This window comes from Falco biarmicus, chromosome 8 (assembly GCF_023638135.1).
Source record: "Falco biarmicus isolate bFalBia1 chromosome 8, bFalBia1.pri, whole genome shotgun sequence".
NCBI classification, from domain to species: domain Eukaryota; kingdom Metazoa; phylum Chordata; class Aves; order Falconiformes; family Falconidae; genus Falco; species Falco biarmicus.
In genome coordinates, this window is record NC_079295.1 from 33,313,403 (window position 1) to 33,327,315 (window position 13,913).

Below are 13,913 nucleotides of genomic sequence, written 5' to 3' on the forward strand. Positions count from 1 at the left end.
CATCAACACAAAGGCCAGGTGGGGAGAAACCCCCTGGTTTTGGTCCAGATCCATCCTGCCCGTGTTCCACTGAAGCGAGCTGCCGGCGGTGCAGACAGACGCTGGTGGCAGATGTCACTGAATGCGGGTCCCTGCATCCCACCCCTCCTCTCATGGAAAATAAGGTCTAAATGAACATGGGTCCTCCCAGCTTCTGCCCCTGGTGAAGCTAGGTGGCACATGCTTTATTAGAAGGAACTACAAAAACACACATGGCTAAGGATGATTCAAGCTACATATGCCTTTTCCTCATCTATGAAATCTGCACGCAGCAAAAAGGAGACTGGGTAACAAGCCATAAAACGCTTGCTGTTTGGGGAAGGCATGTAAAATTAATGTCATCGTCCAGAACTGTACAAACTTCCCACCACAACTTTTCTTCTCCCCATGAAAATCCACTTGGCTTTGTGAATTTTATCTTGTGGGACAAAAGAAACTTGAGGCAAAGATGAGCAGATACCAGCTTCCATTAAACCAACAGACAGACGCTCGATGGCAAATCTTCCCCCTCCTCTAACCCTGCCCTGCTCTGAGAAATACTTGGAAGCAACAAACAGTTGTGCCAGACATCATATATTATTTTAGCTGCCAAAAATGCTTGCATTTAAATGCACTACTTGACATTCAGATCAGGGTTAGAGGGGAAGAGTCCTTTTTACAGAGGCTGATGAAAGGGTTTGCTGGGGGTTTTGAGCATGAAGAGTGTGAATACTTTATAAGAAATTGGCACTTCGAGCTCATTAGAACTGAAATTACTGAATCTCATTTTTATGTTTACAAAGCCAAACAAGTATTGTAAGTGAGAGAAGCACCCAAGCACTCACTCACCTGTGAGTGACAGAAGGGAGAGTTTGGGTGTGTAATGATCTCTCCCCCCCCTCCCTCTCCAAAGTCATTAAAAGCTAAAGCAGCTCGTAATAACTCAAAGCAGCAACATGAACATTGGGACTCCACAAAAATTGTTTTGTTCCATACTAGGGAAAAGAAAACTGAATTTCCTTTTTTGGGGGGTTTTATTTGTCTATTTGTTTTTTTAAATTTAACATCATTAAATATCCTTACAGTCTTCACTGGAAGATTTTTCGTTTCCTCACCCCAAGGGTTTTGAAGTTAAAACACAGCTTTAATGATCTCTTTTTCTTCAGCTGATTCATTTCAAGCTGATCCTTTTAGTTACTGTACTTTTTGCCCACTAACTCACTGACACACAGAGACACTGCCTTAAAGAAGGCAGGCTCATTCTTTTCCCCCCTGAAACAGAGATGATTTTTTTACCTTAGCAGGAAGCCCCACCAATAACTGGTTTATTTTGGGGGCTGAAGGAAGTCTAGAGCTACAATTACTTAGAAAGAAACAAAGCCAGAGTTTCAAACTTATATTTTAGATTAAAACCATGTTACAAATCAAATAAATGACAAACATCTCAATTTTAAATTCATCACAAGAAGTAGTGTCAAATATGGTGAACCCATGATTTTGGATAATGCTAAATAATAAAAAATTTGCCCTTACACATCCCATTTAAAGTAAGACAATGGCACACCAGAATCTTTTACTCTCTCTTCAAAGGCCTGCAGTGATAAGGTTCATTGCCTGTAACACTACAAACCTCCCTCGTGTATGTACACCCATGTGGAATGTCTTGAGTTTAATAATCCTATTGCTCGCCCTGCAATTACAGCCTGCTAGATATGGAAATGTAAGCTTCGCTTGACTTAGTAAAGATAAGCACTGGGGTTCTTTAGAGATTTCAATTTGGTATAAGCTTTCAGCAAGAAGAAAGAATACATTGAATAAAATACAGCATTTATCATTAGACCACATTAGCATATTTCAGCTCTTAAAGCTATTGCCAGGTGATTATGCCAAGATTCAGCATTACTGGACATGCTGGTGAATGCAAGGCTATTCAAATCAATTGTGCACTGGGAAATCCCCCTGAATTTCAATGAGGGATGTGTACCCAAATTCCTTAGGCTTTCGGAAAAATTCAAGCATTCAGTAAGGCAGATGGCAACCCGAAAGCACCATTATATAAAACAACGCTGAACTATTTGAACAAATTACCTTCTCTGCTATCATGAAGTCATAGCGGAGCGACTGACGGGTACAAATGGCTCCCAGCAAAAAAACAAAGACCATATACAGAAACCACCTGCAAACAATAAAAATAAACATATTTTTTTTCCAGCAAGACAAGACCATTGAGGATTCTGCCTGTTAGCAAAGCCAGGAGACGGTCAAGTACCCACAAGTCGGCTCTTCAATCACTCTGCAGGGGCTGTTCCTGCATGATTTAGCCTCAGGGCTAAATTTAACAGCAGTCCACTTCGTTCCCCACTCCAAGGTGCCAGGGACAGCCGATGGCACAGCACCCCTGTGGGGAAGCTACCTGCACTCTTGATGTGTGCATGGGGGGAACAGCCCAGTCCTGGGGACAAGCTTTTTAGTAGGGCCTGCAGCAATAGGACAAGAGGTAAAGGGTTTTGACTAAAAGAGGGTAGATTTCAGCCTAGATATAAGGAAGAAATGTTCTACAGTGAGGGTGGAGAAACACTGGCACAGGCTGACCAAAGTGATAGTAGATGTCCCATCCCTGGGAGCAATCAAGGTCAGGTTGGATGGGGCTCTGAGCAACCTGATGCAGTTGAAGGTGTCCCTGCTCATTGCAGGGGGGTTGGACTAGATGGCCCTTAAAGGTCCCTGCCAGCCCAATCTATTCTACGATTCTATGACTCTGCAGGCACACAGGTACTCTCACCTGGCAGCAACATGAAACACCACAGCCAGCTTGTTCCACAACCTCAGTCATGATCCTCCTCTGCTGTCTCTGGCCTTTCCAGCACTCAGGTGGAAGCATAAGCTAGTCTGTCTGCAAAGCCCAGACAGCAGAGATGTGAATGACCACAGTCCACCCATCTGTGGTACTTCTGTGTCCTGTGGGATCCCCTCACTTAAAACAAGCACCAAATTCAGCAGGAGTCCTTCTAAATTGTGAAGATCCTTCCTTTCTGTCTGAATCTTGGTACTCAATTAAAAGTAATCATTTCAAAAACAATTTAGGTGGCAACAAAAGCAGGCAGAAAAACCTACTGAGGTGTTGGGGTTTTTTAAAATATGTAACAGTATTTTACTACTGGAAAGCAGCGTTTCCCAGGGGAGAGGACTACTTGGGGATGCAGGGCTCCTGTGTTCCCCTGGTCTTGCAGGCAGGTAGGTAATCTCATATGTCTTGGCCCCATTTTCCCAATCATAAAAATTATGGAGGTTTTTTGTATTTTTTTCTATTTACATAGAAGAAGAAAGCACTTTGAGATCAACAGCAATAAGTGACAAAACCATACACCCCAAGCCTTCGAGAGATTTGCGTCCTGCTCTGGGACAGCCAGGCTGCAGCAGCACAGCCGCCCCAGCACCAGCACACATCCCACCCGGCGAAGGAAGGACTGATCACATCCACATTAATGAACCTCTTTTCTAACCCACCCAGAGTAGGTGGTGGTAATGGATGATAATTTGAACAAAAGCCAGACTTTCATTTTCCAGATGACTGAGTAATAAAAGGTTGATGGGAATATGGAATGGATTGGTCACACCCAGGGCAGACTCCAAAGAGTAAATCTTCCCCAGTCTATGACTTACGAGGTGCCAACAGCGGCCAGAGACCCCAGGGGGATGTTGGTAGCAGGTTTCTGGAGATCTCCACTCATATTGAAGCCAGCCATCACACCTGTATTTTGTAGACATAAATGCAATTTAGAGTCAGTCTAAGTTACGGCATATATAATACACATTACAATACGTAATATAATCTAATCAATCAGTTAATTGATTGTTTCGGAACAGTAACTATATCACTTCAATGCACTGCCACACACACATACTGGCTCACATCGATTGCTTGGTAAGAAACTGCTCAGGCCTTTAATAAAAGCAAGCCACTACTAACACGTCTACAAAGCACCCTTTGTCCAGTCTGAACAATGCTGGGGAGGGGAGGAGGCAGAAATCTGAACAAAACCCATCTTATCTTAATGCAAACCTCACAGAAGACAGTGCTGTCCGATTGTTGAGAAGAAAAGCGCCACCGTTCATCACAGCAGCGCATTCAGCAGGTGGTACTACCCCCCCCAGACCAGATCCATTACAGGTCCCTGCATTCATGGGGGACAACCACTGTTACAAAACCGCCTGGCCTGCCCGTGTTTGATGACAATCACATGCACATTTAGCAGAGGGAATAACAGCGCTCAGCACGTAGGTGGCACCTTCCAGCCAAGGGATCTGCTTTGGCAGGAGGCATTATCTCTACTTTGCAGATAGGAAAACAGAAGCGGTGAGAGGGCAAGTGATTGTCCCAAAGTCATGTAGAAAACACATAGTAAGACTAAGAATAAAGTATTGAACTGTTATTTTAGGCCAGAGTACAGGGTATCATACAATCAGGGACACTCCTTAGCTTAAAAAATTACCATCTAGAGATGCAAGCAAGGGAAACAGGATGGAGCAAAGGATTAGAGGCTCCACATAGAGGCTAGGAACCCAAGGTAAAAACTGATTAAAAGGCTTTGCCCATAGCTGAAGGAGGAGTCATACCAGACTTGGCAAAAAATCACAACTTCTCTTGTCACATTATCCCAAAACTTGCCCTAGAAGGCTTCAGATACCTGCTATAAATAAATAAATTTTTTTAAAAAAATTCTGTGATTTAGAATCCTGATGAGAATTTGGACAATTTGAAGGCAAGACAGAAGAGCCTCGTTAAGATACTAACTGCTGCCCATCACTGTCCCACCCCTCAGATGTCAGACTAACATCTTCATAAGGACGTGTGGGCCAGCAGTGCTCCTGGGATGGTCCCTGGGAGCCAGGGTGAGATCACCACAGAACAATGAGAAGGAGGATGCCAATACCGCGGCACTCACAACATCTGCCAGCCCCGGCAGCAGGGGACCGGCCGTGCATCGGTCTGCCACTCAGCTGCCAAATCCAGCAGTCATTCCTCATTTTCAGAGGGTACAAGAATGACTAAGGCAGCTTCTGAGGCCGCAAATCTGAGTGTCTACAGCTCTAAATCAGCAATAACTCATTGCATCTTAAAGCTCAAGCACTGATTACTGTTTGGGAGGGTTTTCTCCCAAGTCAAAGGACAGACAGGAGCTGTGGGACAAGCCCCAGAGTAAAGGGGACAAAGCCAGCTCAGCCAGATGGATGCCTTCCCTACAGACCTTGCATAGCCACCGATGGACTGCCAACAGGGAAAAACAGTTGGGTTGCTGATCAAGGCACAGGGGCTCATCCCCCTGCTCTGTCCCAGGCTTTACTGTGCATCTTCATAGCTCCATCTCCCCATCTGCTCAGTGGGCATCTTAACACTTCCCTCCTCACTGTGCTGCCATGCGGATAGCCTGTTAATGAGCACGAGGCGCTCACATGTTGCCAAGCACATCAGCTAAGCATCCAGGGGGTTATTTATTTATTATTAATATTTTTTTCCTCGATGATCTTATTTTCCCCCCTTGATCATTCCACTCAGCAGCCATCTTTTCCTGTCCTCCTTCTACATCACAGAGCCAGAGACCCGACAGCGCTGCCTGGTCCCCATGGGCTCCTGGCATTCCTCAGCTCCTGGAAGAGCTGTCTTCCAGATTCAGACCAGATTTGAATCCTTGACACCATACCGAAAACATTACAAATCAAAATGAGTTCTTAATTTTCTCCTGGAAGACTATTCTGTGGACATACTTCTGAACAGCACTGCTAAAAGCCCGTCAATGGGTGCGCTTTTCCCCAGATAAAGCTTCCAAGCACTGTTCAAGCACTGCTCCTTTTAAACAGCTACACAACAGGCTTATCTGGAGCTGAGAAAAGTTAGAAAAGGCAGAAGTCCATGGAAATGGTCACAGACATCATACTAAATGAAGTCTCTGTGAAGCACTCTTCAGTGATATGCTACTTTGCAATTCAGGGGCAAAGCAGAAAGCTGAGAATACTCTGAATTTTTCTTCCAAAGGGAGCAAACTATTGTCAGAAGGACAGCTGTTAATCTCATGTGCCTCTTGGCCAAACTTCCCAAACATCTGGCACCACCTTTAAATCTAAAGCTAAAACTAAAGCTTGAGCTTGACTCACCTCTTCCTCATCCAAACTCCTGCCTCAGCAAAGCACTGGGGAAACACCAAAACGTCGGTTTTTGGACTGAATATGAAAAAAGTCGAAGACACGCGAGTCATCAGCACAGCGATGACTTCAGGGCCCAGGCCACCTCACTGCCTCCCTCCCACGGACCCAGGCGTACTCAGGAGCAGCCAGATGACCTGTCAGAGCCCACATAAACAGGACCTTGAGATGGATGACTGACCTCTTGCCCGGCAGCAGCTAGGGGTCAGACCAAGGCCAGTGCACACCACTACCTTCTGCCAGGACCCCTAGGAGGTCACCAGAGTCTCATGGCTTCCACTGCCAAAGGCCAAGGGCACCACAGAGGGAACCAACACAGATATTCTCAGTCACTCAGGCCAACGCCTCCTCCTCCATGCCACAACGATGCCTCTGACCTGGCTAGCACAGAAGTACTGACAATCTAGTAGTACAGAAGTATGGACAATGCCAAAGCCACCTCCCCACCACCATCCAAAAAGTAATTTTCCACACAGGATGACAGCTGCCAAAAAGCACTGCTGAGAAGGTCTTTTGTGAGCAGCAGTCTAAGCACCCCGCTTTTCAATGAAAGAACAACCTGATTAATTTTCAGAAGAAAACTAAACAATCCCCACCATCCATAAGCCTTGGTTGCCCCCTGCCAGAGAGCTGGTCTGACTTGCTAGTAGCCATAAATAGCCTTTCCAGAGACTTTAGCTACTCAACAGAAGAAAATCTCTACACTTGCATTATAAAATTCAGCAATGTAGAGAAGTCGAGACGTTCCTTTCTCCAGATAGAGACCTGTCCCTAGGGAAACAGCCAGTCCCTTCTGAACTCAAGCAATCGTATCTGCAGATTGTCCACGGAGAAAATTATCCGCCTCTCTGTTTCAATGAGATAGCAGGCTGGATTTTCCACACTGGCTATTATCTCAGAGAGCAGCAGATAATGACAAAGCTTCTGGACAAGGAAGCATGAAAACATGGTCAACTCAGCCAGGAAATTATGGCTGAGACAGTCTGTACATTGCTGCTATTCCCAGCATAATCTGGTCCTGGGCATCATCCAGGCAGTGGATACGTGCATGAGGGGACCACCTACACTGTACATTAGACACAACCATCAGTTCCACCAGCTCAGGCTTCTAACTCCACCAGCTATGCCTTGTAGCTGCAGATATGACTGCTTGCAAACACCCATTGCATTTTCCAGTGAATTCACTGTAAAATATAAAATGGGTTTTTTTCTTCACTCAAGAGATGAAGAATGGAAAATCTTAGATAAGAATTGTAGCTAATTTTTTAAAAGGGCCAAATTCTCCACTGATGTAAGCTGGCACCTCTCCATAGACTCCAATGGAGTTGTGCCAGTTTACATCATCTGATAACTTAGACCAAAACTTCTAAATCTACATGCTGTCATTTTGCAAGTGCCAAATACGGTTTATTTCAGAACTGGTTTCAGTGCGATGATATTTTCCACTAACGCCACTTGAAATGCCGTCTTACTTTCTTGTATCACATGACAACACACTTCTTTCATTAGACAGAAAACCTCGGGGATTTAGTAGAAAAAGAAAAACATTCTCTGCACAACAGATACAACGTTTAACTTCATTTAAAAACATGCATTGATGGTTGTGTGGTTGCTGCTAGGAGCTGAGTGTGGGCAGGCAGCTCCCAAGACTCCTTCCCTGTGCAAAGCCCTGGCTAGATGGATAGGCGAGTGTTTATATATCACAGCACAGCAGCAAAACACGTGCATTAAGACAGTATTTGTAAACACACAGAAAAACGTTTGGTTAATGCACAGAGTTTCTCTAGGGGTATGTTCACATCTTCCATAGTGAGTATGTTAGTCTTTTTGATTGAAGCCAGCAAATCTGAGTCTTCCAAGCCCATGCACTCCCATTTAGGCCAGCTCTAGATGTATATTTTAGATCATCCAGATATTCCTCTATCATTAAATGACAAACTTGCAGGAATAAAGCCAGCTGCACTGCACATCCAGCTGAAATGGTTTAAGCAGCTATTACCCAGGAAATAAAATGGACCAGCCTCTGCTTACCACTGCTCAACCGTAAAACCAGGATAACTTCACTCTTGTTGCTGGAGTCCTACAAATAAAATACAGAGAAACAGAGAAAACAACCCATCCTGGAGCAAAACGATCCAAAGAGGGTGCTTGTAGGAGGCAACATGTCATTACCAGTCTACGGAAGGCTGGGATGAACCCCCCATCACCTCTACCTGAAGCTGACACCCGGCTGCTCCTCCTGCCCGTTCCATCCCAGCAAGGGTCTTTGCTTTTACAGCTACTAGCCTGTATTTCTGAAGTTTCCTTTTCACTGCCATTTCTGATGGAAATGGGTAACTTAAAACCACTTTCCAGTACATCCCAGAGACCAAACTTAAACCAGTTCAGATAACCATTTCAGAGGGAAAGAGCTTATCCTGAAGAGATCAAAATAGTTTCACTTCAAAGAAGAATATTTCATCTCAGAAAGACCCAAACATCGTTTCACAATTTCCTAAACATTTCTTTAGAAAACTTTATCAAAACAGCATCTTAGATTGTAAACTACCATATGCTAAAAATTAAAAAAGAGTAAACACAACATTTAATAATTAAAGATAAACAGAACACTGCTTTGGGTCAAAGAAATGTTTCAGACTGCTTTGAAATAACCCCTCAAAACTAAACAACATACTGTTTCGCTGAAACTGTCCCCAAATTTCTGTTACATCTTAACACAAAGGATTTTGCCTCCAGCACTTTGGCCGGGTCACTGCGGGGCTTCCAGCAGAGGCGGGTACCACCTGGGGACGGTGCTGGGCAGGAGCAGGAGGTGACAACCTGGGAGTGATGTTCACATGTCCCTGTTACTCCTCCTCACGTGGAGGTGCTGACACTGGCACTCACCCACAATCTGCATCACGCTACCTGCCCTGCATCAGGGGTGCTGGCAACCCTATCGCATCTCTCCAGCCCGCTACTAATGTCATGGCCAAACCCATCCCTGAAATGTCATCTCCAATCTCACAGACTGCCTGTCCTGCTGGCAGGCTCGGGCTGTATCCAGGCAGCCCCCACAATGTGGTGGGAAGCAGCTCTGCTCCAGCATGCGGGACCCCAAGAAACCCGGGGTCGCCTCTGCAGCCTGAACATCACACCCCATCATCGGGGAGGAGGCAGGCTAAGCCAGCAGGTGGCAGGTGGGGTGGGTGGAACCAGCTCCCATTCATTGCTCCAGCCTGAGGAGATGTGAGCTTTACTCCCACTTCTGAAGTTTCTCTGGGCTCCCCATTTGTCATCTGCAGCAGAGAAGCCTTGACTCCCATCCGAAAAATTTCTTAATCAGATCACAAGTTCTTCCACGGAGAGCAACGAACACAACCCTATGCTTTATGAGGCTCCTGAACTCCACAGTGGTACAAACAGCAATAACAGGAGCAATCATGATGCTATATGGTACCACTGGCACTGCTACTCCAAAGGAATAATTTAAATCCTGTAAATAACCACGCAATTAAAAAGAACACATGAAAAAGCCGTGCAGCAACCAAAGTAATTATACATCAGCCCAAACTGTATTTTCAGAGAATATTTAACATTACTACTGGTATTACTGCTGCTAACTAACAAAGCAACAGGCTGTCAGGGCTTTAAATATATCTATTAGCTTTGGCATTCTTCCTAGCAGCCAAGCATTAGCAGTGATGAAGAACCATTTAATGTGGCTAATCACGGTACGTTTCTGCACAGCTGTGTCATAACTATTCCTTCTTCTATAAGCAGGGAGCTGGAAATAAATGCTTTCCTGCATCAGAGGCAGGGCTCACGAGGAAGGTCTCCTTCTTTGGCTGGCGGACGTGCTTGGGCCAGACAGAAATGACAAAAAAAGAGAGCAGAAGCCAACTTCTCCATGGTACCGATAGTTCAGGCAGGTGAGTTTTCCAAGAGGAAGTCTGCACGGAGGCAATAGCCAGCCTGATAAGCTGGGAGAGAGGATTTCAAGGGTAAATTTGAAGGCCTGCACTAGGTGCACCCGACAAAGTGACACCCTCTGCTACCAGACCGTTCCTCCAGTCCCATCTGTTTCACAAAACCCTTCAGTTTGTCTGCTGGTACCGCAGCAAATCTGAGAACAACTTCCAGCGAGTTACTTAGAGTTAATCCTATGAAAATTCATTCTGTAATCCAAGGATTCATCGCTATGGAAACTGCTTATAATCAGTACTTTTTATAGCTTAAAAACCCCAGCATCAACAGAAGGTATTGTAACTCCAGTTGATCGCTATTTCTTTCCCACTGGAGATTGCCAGCTTTAGGAAGGTGACATGGATCTTCCTGGTAATTAAAGGGAATACATAACGTGAAAGCATCCAATTAAGCTCATAAAAGTGAGCTCTGCTGACATGCCAAGATGTATCTGTGAGACTATACAGAGCGCAGTGGGTCAGCATCAAGAGCGATGGCATCAGCTCAGCTCAGCCACCTGCCCGTGGTAAGGATGGAGGGAAAGCCCTCCTTGTCTTCTTCCCACCCTCCCAGTGCAACCAAGCCATAAGGCTTAGCTAATAAGATAAATCATGATCAGCCCTTTTAAAAAGGCTTGACACCTCGTGGCCTGACAGCACTGGCCGAGAACAGTGCCTGAGCCTCATCCTTGGCAGGGAAGTATTTACACCACCACGTCAGCCCATAGACTTGACCAGCATTTTCTGACCACAGAGAGACAGAAGAGCATGTTCAAGTGAGCAGGACAAGAATGCGCAAAGTTTGCAACGCTGGAGGAACGCTTGAACATTTTGAATAGGCCGCCTGAATCTGCTGCAGCCAAGTATGGTCCCGCTCGCCCCACGTAGCAGCCCAGAGGAACCCCACCGGCTTCTGCTCATCTCCAGGATGTGGCTGTGGGTCGGGAGGGAAAGAGGGAGGAAAAAACTTAACGGTACCTGTGGCAGCTGGGAAAAACACTCCAAAAACAGTGAAGAAGGACTCCCCCTGGCTGTAGTTCGGCAGCGTGTTGTTGAACATAAGCTCTTCAGAGTAGCCGACAAAGCCATGCTCTGCAAAGACACGGAGGGTGAGAGGAGAACCTCAGAAACCACAGGGACTGCAGGAGACCCTCCCGCCTGCTCTTGGCGGCCACCCGTCCTCTAAGCGCATGCAACAGCAGTGGCTGTTTCCAGGGATACTTGGGAAGGATGAACGCCAATTTATTTGGTGGGGGAGAAGGCTGACAAGAGGGCAGTGCTGTTACGAGGGTGCACATGCCCGGGAAAGGTGCAGCAGTGCAGGCCACCACGTTGAGAGGCACCACCAGGCTGGGTAGCTCTTGCCAAGCCAGAACACGTCGTACCGAGTCCTGCCTGCGAGCAAGCAGGACACCTTCCCGTAAAACTTGCCCACGGAGGAAAACTGCCTGCAGCCATCAGCCTATATTTATACTTATTTATCCATGTCACTTGAATCCTTATCCAAATAGAGCAAAAATATGCTGCCATAAGAAAGGTGCATCCCTGAGCAAGCCCTCGCACCGTATTCTGTGTTTCTGCCAGTCAAGCGTCTGCACAGACAAGACCTGAGATGTGCCCATGCTGTGAAGCTGCTGCCAACGTATCCTCCTTATACGCCGGTTGCCAATGAGCCCGGAGCCACTAAAGCCAGTTGCAGGGTGGGCTCTCCTCCATGAGATGGGTTTCTCAGCGGAGAAGGAATTAGGTGTTCTACAACCACCCACTGTCGTGTTGTGCGCTCACCCTCTGATGCCGCTGCTCTCCTGTTGCTGCACGATCATCCCCAGACCAGGGCAAAACATGGGGCTGTGATCCTGGCCAGCCGCCCGCCTCCCAGATCTTCTGTAGATGTTTATCACAGCGCAACAAGGAGCAAATGCCGAGACCTCGAGCTGTGCCCTGCTCCCCACAGTGACTTCTGCCCAGTCTTTCCAAGGTCATACACGCACAAGTTTTACTTTCCAAACCAAAAGTTTTACAGAAGACGGAAGAGAGGGGAAAGCAATGGGTAGGATATCAACGTCATGCAACTGGTTTACTGGGCATGTAATGGAGGCTCCTGCTCCCTTTCTTCACACTGGAAGGACAGGTCAAATTCTTCCACAAGCATGGATTCGTTAGCAATAGCTGAGCCCATCAGCTGATGTGCTGGCAGGGCATTAATTAGGAAAGGTTTTAGATGCTTATAGGAAGAGAAGGTAACCAATGAAGGCAGGTTAAGGAATTCATGATATGTCTATGACATTAACAATCTTGTTTTCAACAGGCAACGCTGCTCTTTAATGGAGTACCTTAAACCTGTGGAAACTTCTCCTCCCTGTCAGGAGTACAAATGCTTGTGCCAGCTGGGGGGTGGGAGGTGAGCGAAGTCAGATCCTTTTTTTCTCCTGCCACTACAGTCTCTTTCCACAAGACATGTGCCCACAACAACTTGAATTATCTTATTAGCAGGCAGGATGTTGTTAATGGCTGCAACAGGGTGATGGCCAGAAATTTAAAAAAGACTCCATCAAAGCTGTCCCATGCCTCAGAGACAACATTAATGATGTTTGGACAGTAGATTAAATCGGAAAATTAAATCAGAGCTCTAAACACCAGACATATCCATTTAAAGTCTCAGAATATAACTAACCACAAAGCTTTGAAGTTGCCACAGAAGAATCCCATAGATAATCAAAAGTTTCCTACTACATCTGCATTCATTGTGTTGCCCAAACATGGATGGAAACACGCTGATAGAAGAGGTCTCCTGCGGCTAGGCTTTTTAAAAGCGATAGCTATCTTCACTAGGAAGAAGTCCCAGACAAGATTTAAAGGGAATAAGCTCAGCACAACACACTGACCTCTGCATCTCACAGATGTCTGCAGAAAGTGCAGCTTCTGGAGAAATAAAGTGGGGGGGTTGTGTAGGCTGTACATTCCCGCAAGAGCAGACCTGAGCTCCTTCAACTGGAATTCATGCCCGTGACAGCACACCACACGGGCTGGCTGCAAAGCTCCCACCAAACAGCTGGAGGAAAATTTTGGTCCCTGGCCAAGGGCTGTTTTTTTTCACAAATTATGTGCTCCTCATAGAGATGTTACTGTTTAATTAGTAAAACAAAAGGAGTGAGCAAAATATTAATCTCATCCCAAGGAGATCTGCAGACCTGCAACCTGTGCTTGACAGCAGCATCAGCATCAAATACCCCTATGTCACTCTTGAAAAGAAGTTTGTCTCACCAGTTCTCAAAATTCTCCTGAGAAGGGGACTCTAGCCTCTCTTGATGTTTTACTCTCATATTTCCCTGTCTTTATCATTCAGGTTTCCCCTACTGTCTAACCAAAATCACCCTGTTTGAAGTTCATGATGCTATTTCTTGCCTGATCCATGAACTATCTGCATTTTTAAATACCCCATTCTTTCACCTACTGGAAACAGTCCCCATCCTGCAATGGCTCAGTCGATGTGTTTCTGCCAGGCTGTAAAACTTTCTGTTTGTCTTCATCAAACCACAAATCGCCCTTTTCACACCACTACTCCAGCTTGTGCGAGCTCACCTGGAAGTCTGACCCTCTCAGCCAGGCTGCTGAGAGCCCTTCCCAGCTGGGGGGCGTCTGCAAATTGAATCTATATATTGTCTTCTCAATCATCCAAGCAGTTAAAGAAAATATCAAACACCACCAAACTAAACCCAGACCCTTGCAGAACCTCACCACAGCACCCTG

The 13,913-nt window shown here is 45.9% G+C and overlaps 1 protein-coding gene across 3 annotated transcripts in view; it reads right to left on the reverse strand.

The window, feature by feature from the left end:
* SLC12A8 (solute carrier family 12 member 8) overlaps positions 1–13,913 on the reverse strand; it is a 54,940-nt gene that overhangs the window by 14,273 nt on the left and 26,754 nt on the right. For 2 of the 3 annotated variants that reach the window (XM_056350100.1, XM_056350099.1), the window contains exons 6-8: positions 11,142–11,255; positions 3,682–3,769; positions 2,107–2,194 (exon numbers count right to left, since the gene is read on the reverse strand). In XM_056350100.1, the coding sequence (XP_056206075.1) occupies positions 2,107–2,194; positions 3,682–3,769; positions 11,142–11,255 (290 nt within the window). The remainder of the gene's footprint in view (positions 1–2,106; positions 2,195–3,681; positions 3,770–11,141; positions 11,256–13,913) is intronic. The other variant, XM_056350101.1, reaches the window with a different exon arrangement.